Source organism: Nilaparvata lugens, chromosome 8 (genome assembly GCF_014356525.2).
Source record: "Nilaparvata lugens isolate BPH chromosome 8, ASM1435652v1, whole genome shotgun sequence".
Taxonomy (NCBI): domain Eukaryota; kingdom Metazoa; phylum Arthropoda; class Insecta; order Hemiptera; family Delphacidae; genus Nilaparvata; species Nilaparvata lugens.
This window is the reverse complement of record NC_052511.1, coordinates 18056392-18071470: the sequence shown is the minus strand read 5'-3', so window position 1 is coordinate 18071470 and position 15079 is coordinate 18056392. Positions and strand designations below refer to the sequence as shown.

Genomic DNA, 15079 nt, shown 5'->3' with positions numbered 1-15079 from the left:
TTATCGATTATTTGTTGTACAATAATATAACTTAGAAACCTATACTGTAAAACTAAAATTGTGAATATACAGTTCATCAAACGTAATTGGAAATTGAAAATTTTTTGAGATGTTTACTATTTTGTTACTTATATTTTATGATGTTGATACAAACTTACCCCACCAGTAGTCCGCATCAATCATTGCAATATTGATTGGAATTATCGTCTGCCTGGAATCGGAGCTGGGGTAGTTTGGATTATCGGTGTACAAGGGCACCTCAGATTCGTAATAAAGTTTCAATTTCTTGGACGTTCGGTCCTCCATCTGGGGACTACCCATGTAGCTGTTGCCGAAAGCTAAGTGTACTATTAAGAGATTAATGATGAATGATACCATCATGGAGGATTTCATCATGACAGTTTTGAGACAAAGTTACAAAGCTGGGAGAAATCTGGGAAGCTACTGGGATTTCAAACCCTGGCAATGTTGAATGATGAATTCCCAACCTGCAAAGAAAATAAGCAATTATTTTTGTAGATTCATCTATCTATTTTAACTTCAGATACTGTTTTTGGTGAGATAATTTATCAATAATGAAACAAATGTATGTAACTTATCAATAAATGTGTGATATTTTTTAACAGTATTCTACTGTTTCATTATTCTATCTTACAATGAATGATATAAAAGTAATAAAATGATTGAGAAAGGGTTAAGAGGCTGAATAGTTGTTAATTAAATTGTTGATGTATTCATACATATATGAAATTTCTCTTGTTCAAATTGGTTGTCAATTTTCCAAAAAAAATAAAGCCCGGTTTTGGAACCTGCACTGCATTTGAGCAATAGGAAGTGAACGGGATAATGTTTCTTTAATAATGCAATGAAGTTTAATTGAACATCATTCCACTTCAATATTGATTGTGAACAAATGATGTTCAACATTATCGACTGTTAGATATGAATAAGAGTAAGATATATTTTATTGCCAATAAGCATATACAATTAAGTTATAGGCAAACGTCACAAATAAATAAATATATTTTATTGTAGAAGCAAGTTAGAACATCAAAATGCACTACAACGTCAAATGGTAACAACAAAATAAACACTTAAAAGACAATACAAACAATACAATAGAAGTAACAAAATCATAACACTGGCGGAAGTAACAATAATACAATTTGTCGAAAATTTGTCGTGTGTCTTCATGTATTTGGTTATAGCCTATTCAGAGAAACTCTCTATTGGAAAAGCATGTGAGCTGTTCAAACAGATTGTGATTCTAGAATACACTTGAATAACATCTTAGTTAGATCCAATGTACCTTTTTTCACAACATTGATGCGGTTGAAACCATGAGGATTTGTGGAGGAAGCTACTGTTGTATTTTCACTAGACGCTCAATCAACCAACTATTGAACTAAACCGTGTGTTGTTGCAGTCTGAATTATCTAAATAATAAGCAACCTTGCTTATCGGAGGTTGAACGCGTACAACCTGACAGGAAAACCGGCAGAAATGTGATAACACCGATAAAAACCTTTACATATTGCTGTTTCAGTATGAGAATTGGAAGCTATTATTAATGGAATAAGTTCCGGTGGCGATTTTATTAACATTCGTTTGACAGGAACTGATAGGGGACGTTCATGTCGTGTAATTAATGGTTTGTGCCCAGTAAACAATGATAAATAATATTCTCTGAGATTTGAAATAATAAGCAACCACGCTTATCGGAGGTTGAACGCGTACAACCTGACAGGAAAACCGGCAGAAAAGTGATAACACCGATAAAAACCTTTACATATTGCTGTTTCAGTATGAGAATTGAAAGCTATTATTAATGGAATAAGTTCCGGTGGCGATTTTATTAACATTCGTTTGACAGGAACTGATAGGGGACGCTCATGTCGTGTAATTAATGGTTTGTGCTTCAGTGAACAATGATAAATAATATTCTCTGAGATTTGAAAACAATATTTAGGGCCACTATGTTCTGGTTGAAATACTCTCTAATGTAAGATTTTTTATTTCATAGAATTTTATTTTCACTACAGTTAAATTCATTACTGAATCTTGTGATATCGGATTGAGTTATGAGAGTTTTTCAATATATTGTTCCTCGGAGAAGTAGTGCTAGGAATCCAAAGTTTAGGTGCCTCAAGTATTATATTATGAGTTTCTGACTTGAACCGTTAAGAGTTCGAGATTCATGCATAAATGTGACTAGTAGTTCTGTGAACAGTATACCTCGCGCAGTTATAAACCACAGTCTCCTCTAATACTGTCTATCAGAGTAAATTCTGTCCTGTCCTGTCTTGTCGGCGAGATATCGGTGTATAAACGACTAATGGCTGTTTGGGTTGTTGTATCGACAATGCTAATAATTTTATGTAAACAGCTATGCTGCTATCATCAAAAGCTTACCGAGTTGAAAGCAGAGAAAAGCCGGGAGAAAATACTACGCTACTTCAAGTTATCAATTGCATGCCTCACTGCATGCAATTAATAGTCCACACAACAGCTGTGTTTTTAATAAATTACATTGAGATATTGAATTGCATGCAATTTATTGACCGAGCCAAGTGAGGTCCAAGTATCGGTCAAAAATTGATAAAACTACTGTCAAGATTCAAGCTTGATTCGCACACAACAGTGACAGTGAACAGTGAAAATATAATTTCTATAAGTTTTAATGATATTATTCATACTGACTTGGCCGGGATGAGTGGAAATAGTCCAATTATAACTCGTGGGAATTACATTTTCACTGTTCACTGTCCCTGCCGTGTGGGAATCCAGCTGTAGAAATCATCTTGATATATTTCCAAGAGATAGAAGAAGTCATGTACCAATATGGGGGATTAATATTATTGCATTTTTCATAATCGTGTCGTGAATTAGTTATTAATCGCTCATGATTTCGAGTAGCTCCGCTCTCAGTATTTCAACTCATTTAGAACACTCAACCATAGAGAAACAATAGCGTAAGTAGATATCCCATGGTATAAGGAATTTATGTCGCAACTTTCACTGTTATCTCAAGCCGATTACTGTCGATTATTGTAAATTTTTACTTTTTGTGTAGTTGAGAAGTTGATATTGTGGTAATTATTCATATTGAATGAAAAAGACTAAGAAATTGTCAAAAACCACAGATTTATTGATACTTAGAAAGACCGGTTTCGGTTATTAGACTACACCATTGTGTCCTTGGGTTGTCATAGAGAAACGATAGCATAAGTAGATATCCCATGGTATAGGGCGTTTATGTCGCAAGTTTTACTGTTATCTCAAGCCGATAGTTCACGTGCTTCTTCCCTATGGAGCTGTGTGACGCTGGTAGTCTCTCAAATTGATACTTAGAAAGACCGGTTTCGGTTATTACACCATTGTCAATCTCTGATCAGTTTATCAGAGATTGACAATGGTGTAGTCTAATAACCGAAACCGGTCTTTCTAAGTATCAATTTGAGAGACTACCAGCGTCACACAGCTCCATAGGGAAGAAGCACGTGAACTATCGGCTTGAGATAACAGTAAAACTTGCGACATAAACGCCCTATACCATGGGATATCTACTTATGCTATCGTTTCTCTATGACAACCCAAGGATGAGTCAAGCAACCTGTAGAGTCGAATTTATTGTGATACTGTTATTTGAACTTACTAAATTCTAGTGATAACTGATAAGTATTAATAATCTTGTTAATTAGGTTCCGGTATTTATAACTTTGAATTACCGAAGACACATAAGATAGCCTGTACAAAGTAGGTTATCAATAAGCTCAAAACCTTGGGTCAAGTCCAGAACTTATCTAGTTCTCGGGTGCTTCACCTTCTGTGACTAACTATAAATTAGTAGTCTACACAAACTATTTATAGAAACCGTAATTTTGCATGAACTTGACACCAGTTGAACTGCAAATTCAATACCAGTACACTTACATTCGATACCGTGCTATACATAGAAGGAACAAGACAAACTACGCAACGTTTCCCAGTGTGAGACCTGCCATTTGCATGCAGTGGTTATTAATTTGTATTCAGACGACTTGGTTCGAATTACCACCGGATACTAGCCCTTAGCGCTCGCTATATCAACTGTACTGTATAATTACTTCGTGGAATTTGCTGTTACCTTTACCATTTTGCGTTCTCATGTATCTTTAAAGTCTTTTGAGATATAGCTGCTTCTTCATTACAGTTATTTGATCGTTCCCATTGTTGATATGACAGGGCTTTCCTTGATAGCCGATAAGAGAATGGATAATCGTGGCTTATGGATATTTATTATGCAAAACAGTGCTGTGCGCCAATATATTTCGCGAATGCACCCGCTGTGGGAATTCGTTTGGCAGAAAAAAGCTGGTTTGGTTATGCCTTATTGTTTGCAAAATAAGTACACAAAGTCACAAGGATGTGGGATGTCCGGGTAACAAGATATTTTAGAGGGTGCAGGGAACAAAGTCTTCCAATGTATTTATGAACAGGATTTTTCGCATGTATTTATCAACTTTTTTCACGTAGTCATTGTATGAGCTCATGTAACGGTACATTCACATGATACAGCAAAATTCCCGAAAACGTTTTTCAAAGGCAATGAGAGATATGGTCACTCAACGATAACATTTCAAAGAAACAAGCTTACACGATGTTTCGGCTATTTTATGGCCCTGAAATTGAACTTTTTATTTTCATTTTATTCGGAAAATATTAGTTTTTGAGAAAATAAGAGGAATGGAGTTCTTTGTTTCAAATTTTATACTAAAACTGAACATATTACACCCCCAAAAATATTTTAAAAGAGGTATTTATTCATTTAATCTACATTGTTAATTGACCAATATCAATCCAATTGTGAAAATGAGAAATTCATAATTATTCATCTTCAAGTCCAATGTTCAAGGCGAACCAATATCATAATGTTATTTGGAAATAGAGAACTAAAAAGGAAACTTTTTCTGAATCTTGAATCATAGGAAAAGTCCTGGTATAGAATAAATTCAGTTCTCAGATTCATTGTTAAATGATAACATTATTATAGGTTTACTATAAGGTTGACACAAGATTCAAGATGATTCAAGATTCAAGATTTCTTTATTACGAAAAACATTATATACAAATGCATAGCATCGTCATAATAAATTTAACATGGTAAATAAAAGGTATTTACATTCATAGAAATAAAAATTCAAACACAAGCATACAAACAGCAAACAAAAATACCCTCAAATTAAAAACTCCTCTTTTCTATACGGGCATTTTTCTATTAAAATATTTTTCATGGTTCTCTTAAATTTACCCACTTCTAGCTCCTTCAAATGTGCAGGAAGCTTATTATAAGCTCTTATACCAAACTCCTTAAAGCAGTTCAATGTATTTGCATAATTGCACTGGTTCACTCTAAGAGATTCAGAATTTCTTGTGTAATGGTTGTGAACGTTGCTATTTACAGAAATACTTGCTAAATTAATTTTCACATACATAAGACATTCAAGAATGTAAATAGCTGGTACAGTCAAAATGTTGAATTTTCTAAATAAATCCACACAATGAAAACGACCATTCACATTAGCAATAACCCTTACTGCTCGTTTCTGTAACACAAATAGTTTCTTTACATTCGTATCATTACCCCAGGCAACAACACCATAATACAAATGAGAATGAAGATAAGCAAAATACACTGAAATTAAAACACTCTTATCAACAATGAACTTCAATCTATTCAATATAAAAATTCCCTTCGATAGTTTGCCACATAATATTTTGATGTGTAGGTCCCATTTTAAATTGCTTTGAACTGTTATACCAAGAAACTTTGCATTGTCAGGTTGTAATCTAAATCCAAATTCCAAAAGTTGAGTTTTGTCCTTATTAAGACACAATGAATTAGAAGCTGTCCAATCTTCAATTATCTCATTAACCGTATGCAAGCTACCAGAAAGACTATTATTTTTTATTTGAACAGCTAAATCATCAGCAAACATAAAAGGTTTTACATTTTTACAACTGATTGCTGCAGGAAGATCATTAACGTATATAATGAAGAGGATAGGGCCAAGTGTGGAACCCTGTGGAACACCTGATGATACTTTTAAATAATTAGAAAAACAGCCATCGTAAAAAACAGTTTGATATCTATCACTCAAGTAAGAGGCAATTAAATTGGTTGACATATCATCGAAACCATAAAATTTGAGCTTTTGTAATAGGATGGGATGAGATATTGTATCAAAAGCTCGGCTCATGTCATAAAAGCTGCCTAGCAGATTACACCTCTCATCAATGGAATAGATACAGTTTTCCATGAATTCAGATATAGCTGTATTAGTGCTTCTATTAGGTCTGAACCCAAATTGACTATTGGAGAACAGTGAGTTATTTTCAAAGAACTCAACAATCTGACAATACAAAATAACCTCAAAGATTTTAGAAATAACTGGAATGATAGAAATTGGTCTAAAATTATTATACTCACTTGCAGAACCTTTCTTGAAAAGAGGAATTACTTTGACAAATTTTAAGCTATTAGGAAAAACGCCATCAAGAATACAATCATTAAACAGAGAGCTTAGTACCTCACAAATATGAGGAGAAGCCAGTTTCAACAAATGAGAATTCAAGCAATACACATCAAGGCAAGCACTATTCTTTAAGGAGAGTATTACACTATGAACCTGCTCAACACTCGTAAGATTAAAAGAGAAAGATGGTTTTGAATTTGAAGAGTTTGGCAATGAATTTTGTAATTGTCAAGATAATGAAAAACGTCATGGACAGGATCTGCTATTGAACGCAATTTTTTATCTACACTGTCAATAAAAAAATCATTGAATCCATCTGATGTATGACTAGATATTTTATCACCTTTAGCCACTTCATTCCTATTTAAATTTTCTCTGACTATTGACCACAATTCCCTTGGTTTATTTTTGGCACGCAAAATACGATTGTTATTGTAATCGAGTTTAGACTTTTTTACCATCTTTTTAAAAGATCTTTTCAACTGATTATACATGCTTTTATGAGTGGCAGAACCGGAAATCTTATAGAGGTCGTACATAAGTAAGCATTGTTCCTTTATATTTTCAATCTCTTCAGTGTACCACAATAGTTTTACTGGAGGACATCTGCCACTTTCTACACATCTGATGGGAAGAGCTGCATCAGCAATACAAAGAAATTATTTAAAAAATGAGCAAATTTATCCTCAATACTATTGAATGCATAAACATCTAACCAATTAGTTCTTGAAATTATTGATTCAAATCTAACAATATTAGAGTAATTAAGTGGTCTGATAATTCTTTTGGACTTATTATTACCTCTTGAAGATTCTGAAGCTGTATGATCAGTCACATCAAGTTGGCAGCTAAGCACTAAAGCAAAATGATCCGAGACAATCATCGGCTCAACCTTTGCTGAGATAATCCTTTCAAAATGAATTGATGTGGCAATATTGTCAATACACGTCCCCTCACAATGAGTAGATTCACCTGGTCTAGTAACTTCATTGATTGTTAAATTGAGATTGAAACTTGACAGCAAATTTTTAAAGACCATACTGTTGTTAGAATCCATCATCAAATTTACATTAAAATCCCCACAGAGGATAATGCTAGCATTGGAACTATTATTGCTATTTAAAACATCAAGCATGCCGAAAAGCGTCTCTGTGAAAGCCTCGAAATTACTCGCCAAAGGTACACGATATATTTCAATGCAAATAACATTATATTGCTTAATCAAAACAGCCGAAATCTCACAAACCCTATCGACGGATAATTCAACCAAAAATGGAACTTCAACTGCAATTAAGGATGACTTTACACAGATCAGAGATCCACCTCTTTGCCCTGTAGGCCTGCAATATGCGCTGATGCATTTATAGCCACTAATTTCAATATCGGCCAGCTCATTTGAATCCAACCAATGCTCAGAGACACATAATATGTCTTCGTCAAATTTGCAGTTGAAACTTGTGAGTTCATCCAATTTATTTATCAAGCCTTGAACGTTCCAATGAGCAACTACTAAATTAGATGACTGATCATTTATAAGTAAACTATTACAATTAACATCTGTTGATTTACGTCTGTTAGTTTTAGTGCTAGTAGGATATCCGTTACTATCTGAATTTATGCAATCACTATCAAGTCTACTCAGTCTAAATTCATCAGATTTTGTCCTAAAAAACAATCGGTATCATTGTTCTTCAAGGGGATTGGGTCAGGTATCAGTTCCTTATTGCTGTCTAGCTTATGCACAAATTGCAGAATTCTATCACATACAAACCTTTTACCTAAAGAGTTCAAGTGAAGTCATTTGATGTATGGAATCTTCCTCCTATATTGTTAATATTAACAAATGATACATTATTAAATTTTTTACAAATAATAGAGTTCTCGTTGTTTGCTCTTTGGATTTCCTTATTGATTGCCGACCAGCTTGGGAGGTCATGCCTGTGAGGTACCGAGAACACCAGCACATTCCCCGAACGACGGCTCTGCAGATCGCGTAGTTTGCTTCTAAGAGCAGAATGTAACTCCTTCCTTTCATTGCAAGCTAGATCGTTTGTACCGGCTAAAAAACACTTATATCATTGGCGTTCACTTGACTGCTCTCCTTCACCACCTCCCTGAATCGAGCTCCAGGTTTAATCATACTTGTGAATGTATGAGTATCATCTTTGAAGTATTTGTACAAATCCCTCCCTTGGCTATCAGCATAAAACTGAATATGAAGGCCCCAGTCCTAGTAGTCCTTCTTCGCTGTGTTGGAGAAGCAGCTGACGAAGAGCCGCGTGTCTGCGTTCTATTCGGAATAACTCTGCTGGCAGGTGACGCGAAATGTGAATCATCCTCATCTAATATTGCAAATCTATTTGCAGTTTGAACTGATGGATTCAAAGTACCACTTTTAGATTTGGCAGTTTGCTTAGGTTTAATAAAATCATCTGTCACGAATGCTGGTTGAGATAGGAGACGAAGATTTTCACAGTCCGATCTTACAAGACTAATTATCTCATTCTTTGAAGCTAACTCCTGTCTCAATGTAAGCTGACTTGTTTTCAACGTTTATTTCTGATTTAAGGGATTTTATTTCTTCATCAGCTAATTCTTCGCATTGGAGAGACTCTTCAAAATGTTGCTTTCTTTTGTTTTTCTCTAGTTCCAAGGACTTAACCAGCAACTGATTTTCCTCAGCCATATCCTTAAGATAATTTTGTAAGTCAATATTCACCTTCACCGCCGCATCGTATTTGTTGAAAAGTGACGTAATATCAGGCACTAAGTCAATTATTGCTTCGCTAGAGTATTTATCACATATCAAAGATAAAGTCCCGTGAACAGCTACTGCCAATTCCACTACTTCTTGGTTAATAAGGTCATCCTTCATATTATTTAAGTTTGATATATGTTACAACTCGCCTTGTCACATTCATTCCGGGTTCTAGTCATTCTACCTTATAGTGTGAATCCCGATCACAAATGATGAAAGAGGAAGGATAAACTACGCAACGTCTCCCAGTGTGAGACCTGCCATTTGCATGCAGTGGTTATTAATTTGTATTCAGACGACTTGGTTCGAATTACCACCGGATACTAGCCCTTAGCGCTCGCTATATCAACTATACTGTATAATTACTTCGTGGAATTTGCTGTTACCTTACCATTTTGCGTTCTCATGTATCTTTAAAGTCTTTTGAGATATAGTTGCTTCTTCATTACAGTTATTTGATCGTTCCCATTGTTGATGTGAACAGGGCTTTCCTTGATAGCCGATAAGAGAGTGGATAATCGTGGCTTATGGATATTTATTATGCAAAACAGTGCTGTGCGCCAATATATTCCGCGAATGCACCCGCTGTGGGAATTCGTTTGGCAGAAAAAAGCTGGTTTGGTTATGCCTTATTGTTTGCAAAATAAGTACACAAAGTCACAAGGATGTGGGATGTCCGGGTAACAAGATATTTTAGAGGGTGCAGGGAACAAAGTCTTCCAATATATTTATGAACAGGATTTTTCGCATGTATTTATCAATATTTTTCACGTAGTCATTGTATGAGCTCATGTAACGGAACATTCACATGATACAGCAAAATTCCCGAAAACGTTTTTCCAAAGATAATGAGAGATATGATCACTCACAGATAACATTTCAAAAAAACAAGCTTACACGATGTTTCGGCTATTTTATGGCCCTGAAATTGAACTTTTTATTTTCATTTTATTCGGAAAATATTGGTTTTTGAGAAAATAAGAGGAATGGAGTTCTTTGTTTCAAATTTTATACTAGAACTGAACATATTACACCCCCAAAAATATTTTAAAAGAGGTATTTATTCATTTAATTTACATTGTTGATTGACCAATATCCATCCAATTGTGAAAATGAGAAAATTATAGTTATCCATCTTCAAATCCAATGTTCAAGGCGAACCAATATCATAATGTTATTTGGAAATAGAGAACTGAAAAGGAAACTTTTTCTGAATCTTGAATCATAGGAAAAGTCCTGGTATAGATTAAATTCAGTTCTCAGATTCATTATTAAATGATAACATTATTATAGGTTTACTATAAGGTTGACACATATCATTCAAGTAACATCCCACACTATCACTATCAATAATTAGAACTGCCAAATTACTAATAAAATTACTATAAAATTAGTACTCGTGGAGCACTTTGTGGATTCAATCATATTCAATTTCAAAAAAATAGCAAACTCTCTTCCACTTTCAAAATTCTCCATGAAAATAATAAGATGATTGCTACTTCAATCTTTCAATCACCTATAAAAATGTCGTTACTTCATAAACACTCCATAAAAATCTGTCATCCCATAATTTGAATTATTTTTGAGCTCCACTAATCCTATAAACGTACAGCTATCCTTCTTGCCCTGCAGAGCTATGACCTAATTTAAACGAACAATCCCAGATCAGGTATCAGTAAACAATAGAATTACCATCTCAAAATGACCTATTATCCTGAGGTACTGGTGCTAAGAATAATATTTACCGTAATTGTCGGCTGCTTTGATAGCTATTTACATATTGGGGAGGCTTAAATGCAGCGAAATTTTCAAATAAAAAGTCTACCAACATCAATACATCTTGATGAAGCTTTTAGCACAATTACGTTGTGGGTTGGAAATGCTAGAAAATTGCACGTCTGCTCTGTTGATTTCGAATCTGAGAAAACAACTTGGAGGTTCTACACCCACCTAGTAAATCTTGAGAATAACTGTTAGATAAACTGTATAATTATAATTGAACAGTTTGATGGAGACTGATTGCTTATCCATGCTGAGTTTAAGCAATTTTTCGCATGCAGTCAAACGGGTATTGACAGGTTTGTGAAGGCTCAAAATAAACCCTGCAGCCGCTTCATAGCGGAACGCCAAGTTAATGCGTTAAATTGAATAATGGGTGGGTTACAGTGTTGATGGAGAGGGCCTAGGTCTAGAGGAACTTGGAAAACTGGAAGGATATCATGATGAACAAGGAGGAGGATATTATGGGGAAGATAAGTAAAAAAAAATTTAAGAGAGTTATATACAGTTATATGAAAAATAATGCCTTTTACTCACTTGAGGAATATCTAAATACCTAACTTGAATGTAATATAAATATGCTTCATCATTTATGATTTTCTATCCAATTGTGTGTACTTTTGAAATGAATATATTATGACTTGCCCAATTCTATAATTGTAGCCTGAAGGTTGATAAAACAAATCTTGAATCTTGAAGATAAAGGCGAGAGAACATGATAAGAACTGGTCAGGGTCTTGAGATGATGGGAAGAGCACTCGTAAAGATGAAAGAGGTGTAGAAGGAGATTGTGGTGGAGGAGAAGGAAGACGAAAGAGTAGAATGAGAGTGAGGAGGAGGTGGTGAAGAAAATCAAGAAAAGGGAGTTGGAAGAAAAACGAGGAAGAATGAGGGGAAAAGAATCTTAGTGGTCAGGGACTTGAGATAGTAGAAAGAGCACTCGTATAGATGAAATAGGTGTAGAAGGAGATTGTGGTGAAGGAGAAGGAAGACGAAAGAGTAGAATGAGAGGGGGGAGGAGAAGGTGAAGAAAATCAAGAAAAGGGAGTTGGAAGAAAAACGAGGAAAAATAAGGGGAAAAAGAATCTCAGTGGTCAGGGACTTGAGATAATAGGAAGAGTACTCGTATAGAAGAAAGAGGTATAGAAGGAGATTGTGGTGAAGAAGAAGAAAGACGAAAGAGTAGAATGAGAGGGAGGAGGAGGTGGCGAAGAAAATCAAGAAAAGGGAGTTTAGAGGAGAAAACGAGAAAGAATGAGGGGAAATAGTGGAAAAAATGAGAAATTGGAAGAAAGGAGTGGAAAAAAATCTTAGTCAGAAAAAGAAGAAAATTAGAATCAAGAAAAGGAAACAACGTGGAAAATCACAAATGTTGGAGGAATTCGAGGAGAAGGATAGTGGGGAATGGTGAGGAAGAAGAAGGTAGGGAAGCTAAATAATAAATGATGATGATGATGATGATGATGATGATGACTGAAACAAAATGCAACAGTATACTTTAATGAAGTAGATGCAGCTTCAAAATAAGGATAAATGGAGAGAATATTGTAGTTAAAATTAATCGGTTACATGGCTTTCGTGTGTAGTTACAGAGAGGTAGATGATGCAACGCAGCATTTATTTTGGAAAAAATAACGATTTAAACCCGTTAATTTTGCACGTGAATTGGTGTTTCCGCAAATCATTCCAGCCTCAAAAAGGGGAGCCCACAGAGATTAACGGTTTCTACATGCCAATAAATAAGAAACCAATTATGCAAAGCCATAAATCAAAGAGATTTTGCCGAGTTTTTAGTTGAAAAATTGAATTGAAAAGTTTGCGGATATCCATCTTCTGGACTAGGTATTTCAGTGTTGTCCAACGTATTTCCTACGCTTTCCAACGCATTTGAAATACACATATTATTTTGAAATTATCTAGCCTATGTTCAGTTATGTAGTTATTTTTGCTATTCTTCAAACGTGAGTTGGCGTGTGAGGTCCTACGTTTTTCATTGACTATGGTGAGGTTCATGTTATAATCGCAGTGGAGAAAGATGGGCAAACAGCAAACAGCGTTGCCGATTATATGTCTTGCCACTGCCTTCAATAGCGTATTGCTAATACCGGTATATCTGATGTTATATTAACTGTTCATTCTTGTTTGAATTAATCTATACTATAATAAAGTTTAGAACTGGCTTATGCACGCTCGGGATAGGAAAATATTATGTTTGACGCATCATCACGTCTGAACTACTGGACTGAATAACTTGAAATATACATTCTTAATTAACAGATGATGCTTATAGGCCTATTTTCAATTGTTCAAGATTTCATTACGTCAAGTTCTAAAATAGACCCTTGCGGAGTACGTCCTGCTAGTCAATTATATCTTATTCGCCAAGAAAAAATATTTTTCAATGACTAATACAGTTCATAATTGAGATTAAATTGTTTGTTGATTAGAAATTATATTTCTACATGGCTCAAAAACATTCTGGCAAAATTGCGAAGCTAGAAAAGCTTAACGCTTTATGCTTTGTCGAATGATGGACAAGGATAGCAACACCAATGTTAATCAAATACTGCCATTTTAACGTGGAGCTCACTATAGGACAGTGTGCCCACTATGAAAGTGACCCTGCCAACAAACCGTGTAATGACCTGTGCATGCGTTGCATTCTTATCAGACAAAGATAGAGAACCCGCTCTGTCTATGCAGCAGATTTGCAACTTTTTTCGCAGTACATAGATTTATGTTGGAACCGGTTGTCAACCTATATCGACTGCAGAATGAGGTTCGGGTTACTTGGGAATGTGTTAAAGTGTCACAGGAAATTAGACGTGAAATGGTGTGTAATAAAGTGTGAATTAGTTTGAGTTGCGTTGAGTTATAGTTGAATGAGTTGCGATAGTTTGAATGCTAGAGTACAATCACAGATAAATAAGTAATATTTACTTCCTTTATGATACAATGGAGTTAATTAATCTATACTATAATAAAGGAAGGAGCTGGCTTATACACGTACAGGATAGGAGAATATCATGTTTGACGCATCATCACTTCTGAAGTACTGGACTGATTAACTTGAAGTCTTCTATATAGATTCTCAATTAACCTAGGATGGTTATAGGCCTATTTTAAATTCTTCAAGATTTTATTACGTCAACTTTTAGTTAGTAAAGTTTCAAAATAGCCCCTTGCGGTGCACGGGTTACCTGCCAGTCTTCTATAAGCTATTGTCATTTCTACATTCTTCTCACTGTTTTCAAAGTAGCCTTAGCGATATCCTCTTTAAATCCAACCAAGAACTATCGGTACGAACAGAATCGGTCAGGACGATATTATGTAGATCGCTGGCTAGCGTTCTTCTATATATCAATAATTATAATGCATATCAATGACTCCAAATGTTTCAATTATTACACAGATGTTTAGTGGCATCGATCTTCACCGCTACTTGTTCTATCCGCTCCTGATTCTGCTCATTCGGATTACTACATAGTTCATAGTTCGATGATTTTGCAGTTACTTGGATACTGTAGCTGTCTCATATTCGAGAAAATTTGAAAGTATATCAACAAATTTCAGAATATCAACATTTGTGCGCATATTTGACATTGTAATTTCACATCATATTTCAATTTATAGTGATTTCAGCTTAAACGTACACCAGCTAGTTGTTCCATAAATATCGGTATACCAGTTATTCTATATCGTATATAGATCTCAATCAATTCAGTTTCTCAATAACTGGAATATATTATCATTTTGTGCACATCTTTCACATACAGTGTTTTCTTTCTAGATCCATTAAAATCTTCAACCATCAACTACTTCATTTTTACACTCATTTTGCTGCTGCATTTATATGAGTGTTCATATATATGGTAGCTGTGAATTTATTTGTATAGTAACAGGTACAGTTATATTATGTAGGGTTGATATGAGCACTCCATCAATAAATGGATGGAGTGCTCCTATATTGCTCGCAAATTTGTTTGTCTGATAAAATTAGGTTATTAGGGTGAAACAGGTAGCACTA

At 34.8% G+C, this 15079-nt stretch overlaps 1 protein-coding gene across 7 annotated transcripts in view; it reads right to left on the bottom strand.

Annotated features, from left to right (window-relative positions):
- LOC120352647 overlaps positions 1 to 15079 on the bottom strand; it is a 56291-nt gene that overhangs the window by 2820 nt on the left and 38392 nt on the right. For 6 of the 7 annotated variants that reach the window (XM_039434145.1, XM_039434140.1, XM_039434143.1 and 3 more), the window contains exon 2: positions 159 to 488. In XM_039434145.1, coding sequence (XP_039290079.1) covers positions 159 to 396 — 238 coding nt within the window. In that variant the 5' untranslated portion in view covers positions 397 to 488. Of the gene's footprint in view, positions 1 to 158; positions 489 to 1309; positions 1441 to 15079 lie in introns of those variants that run through there. The other variant, XM_039434141.1, reaches the window with a different exon arrangement.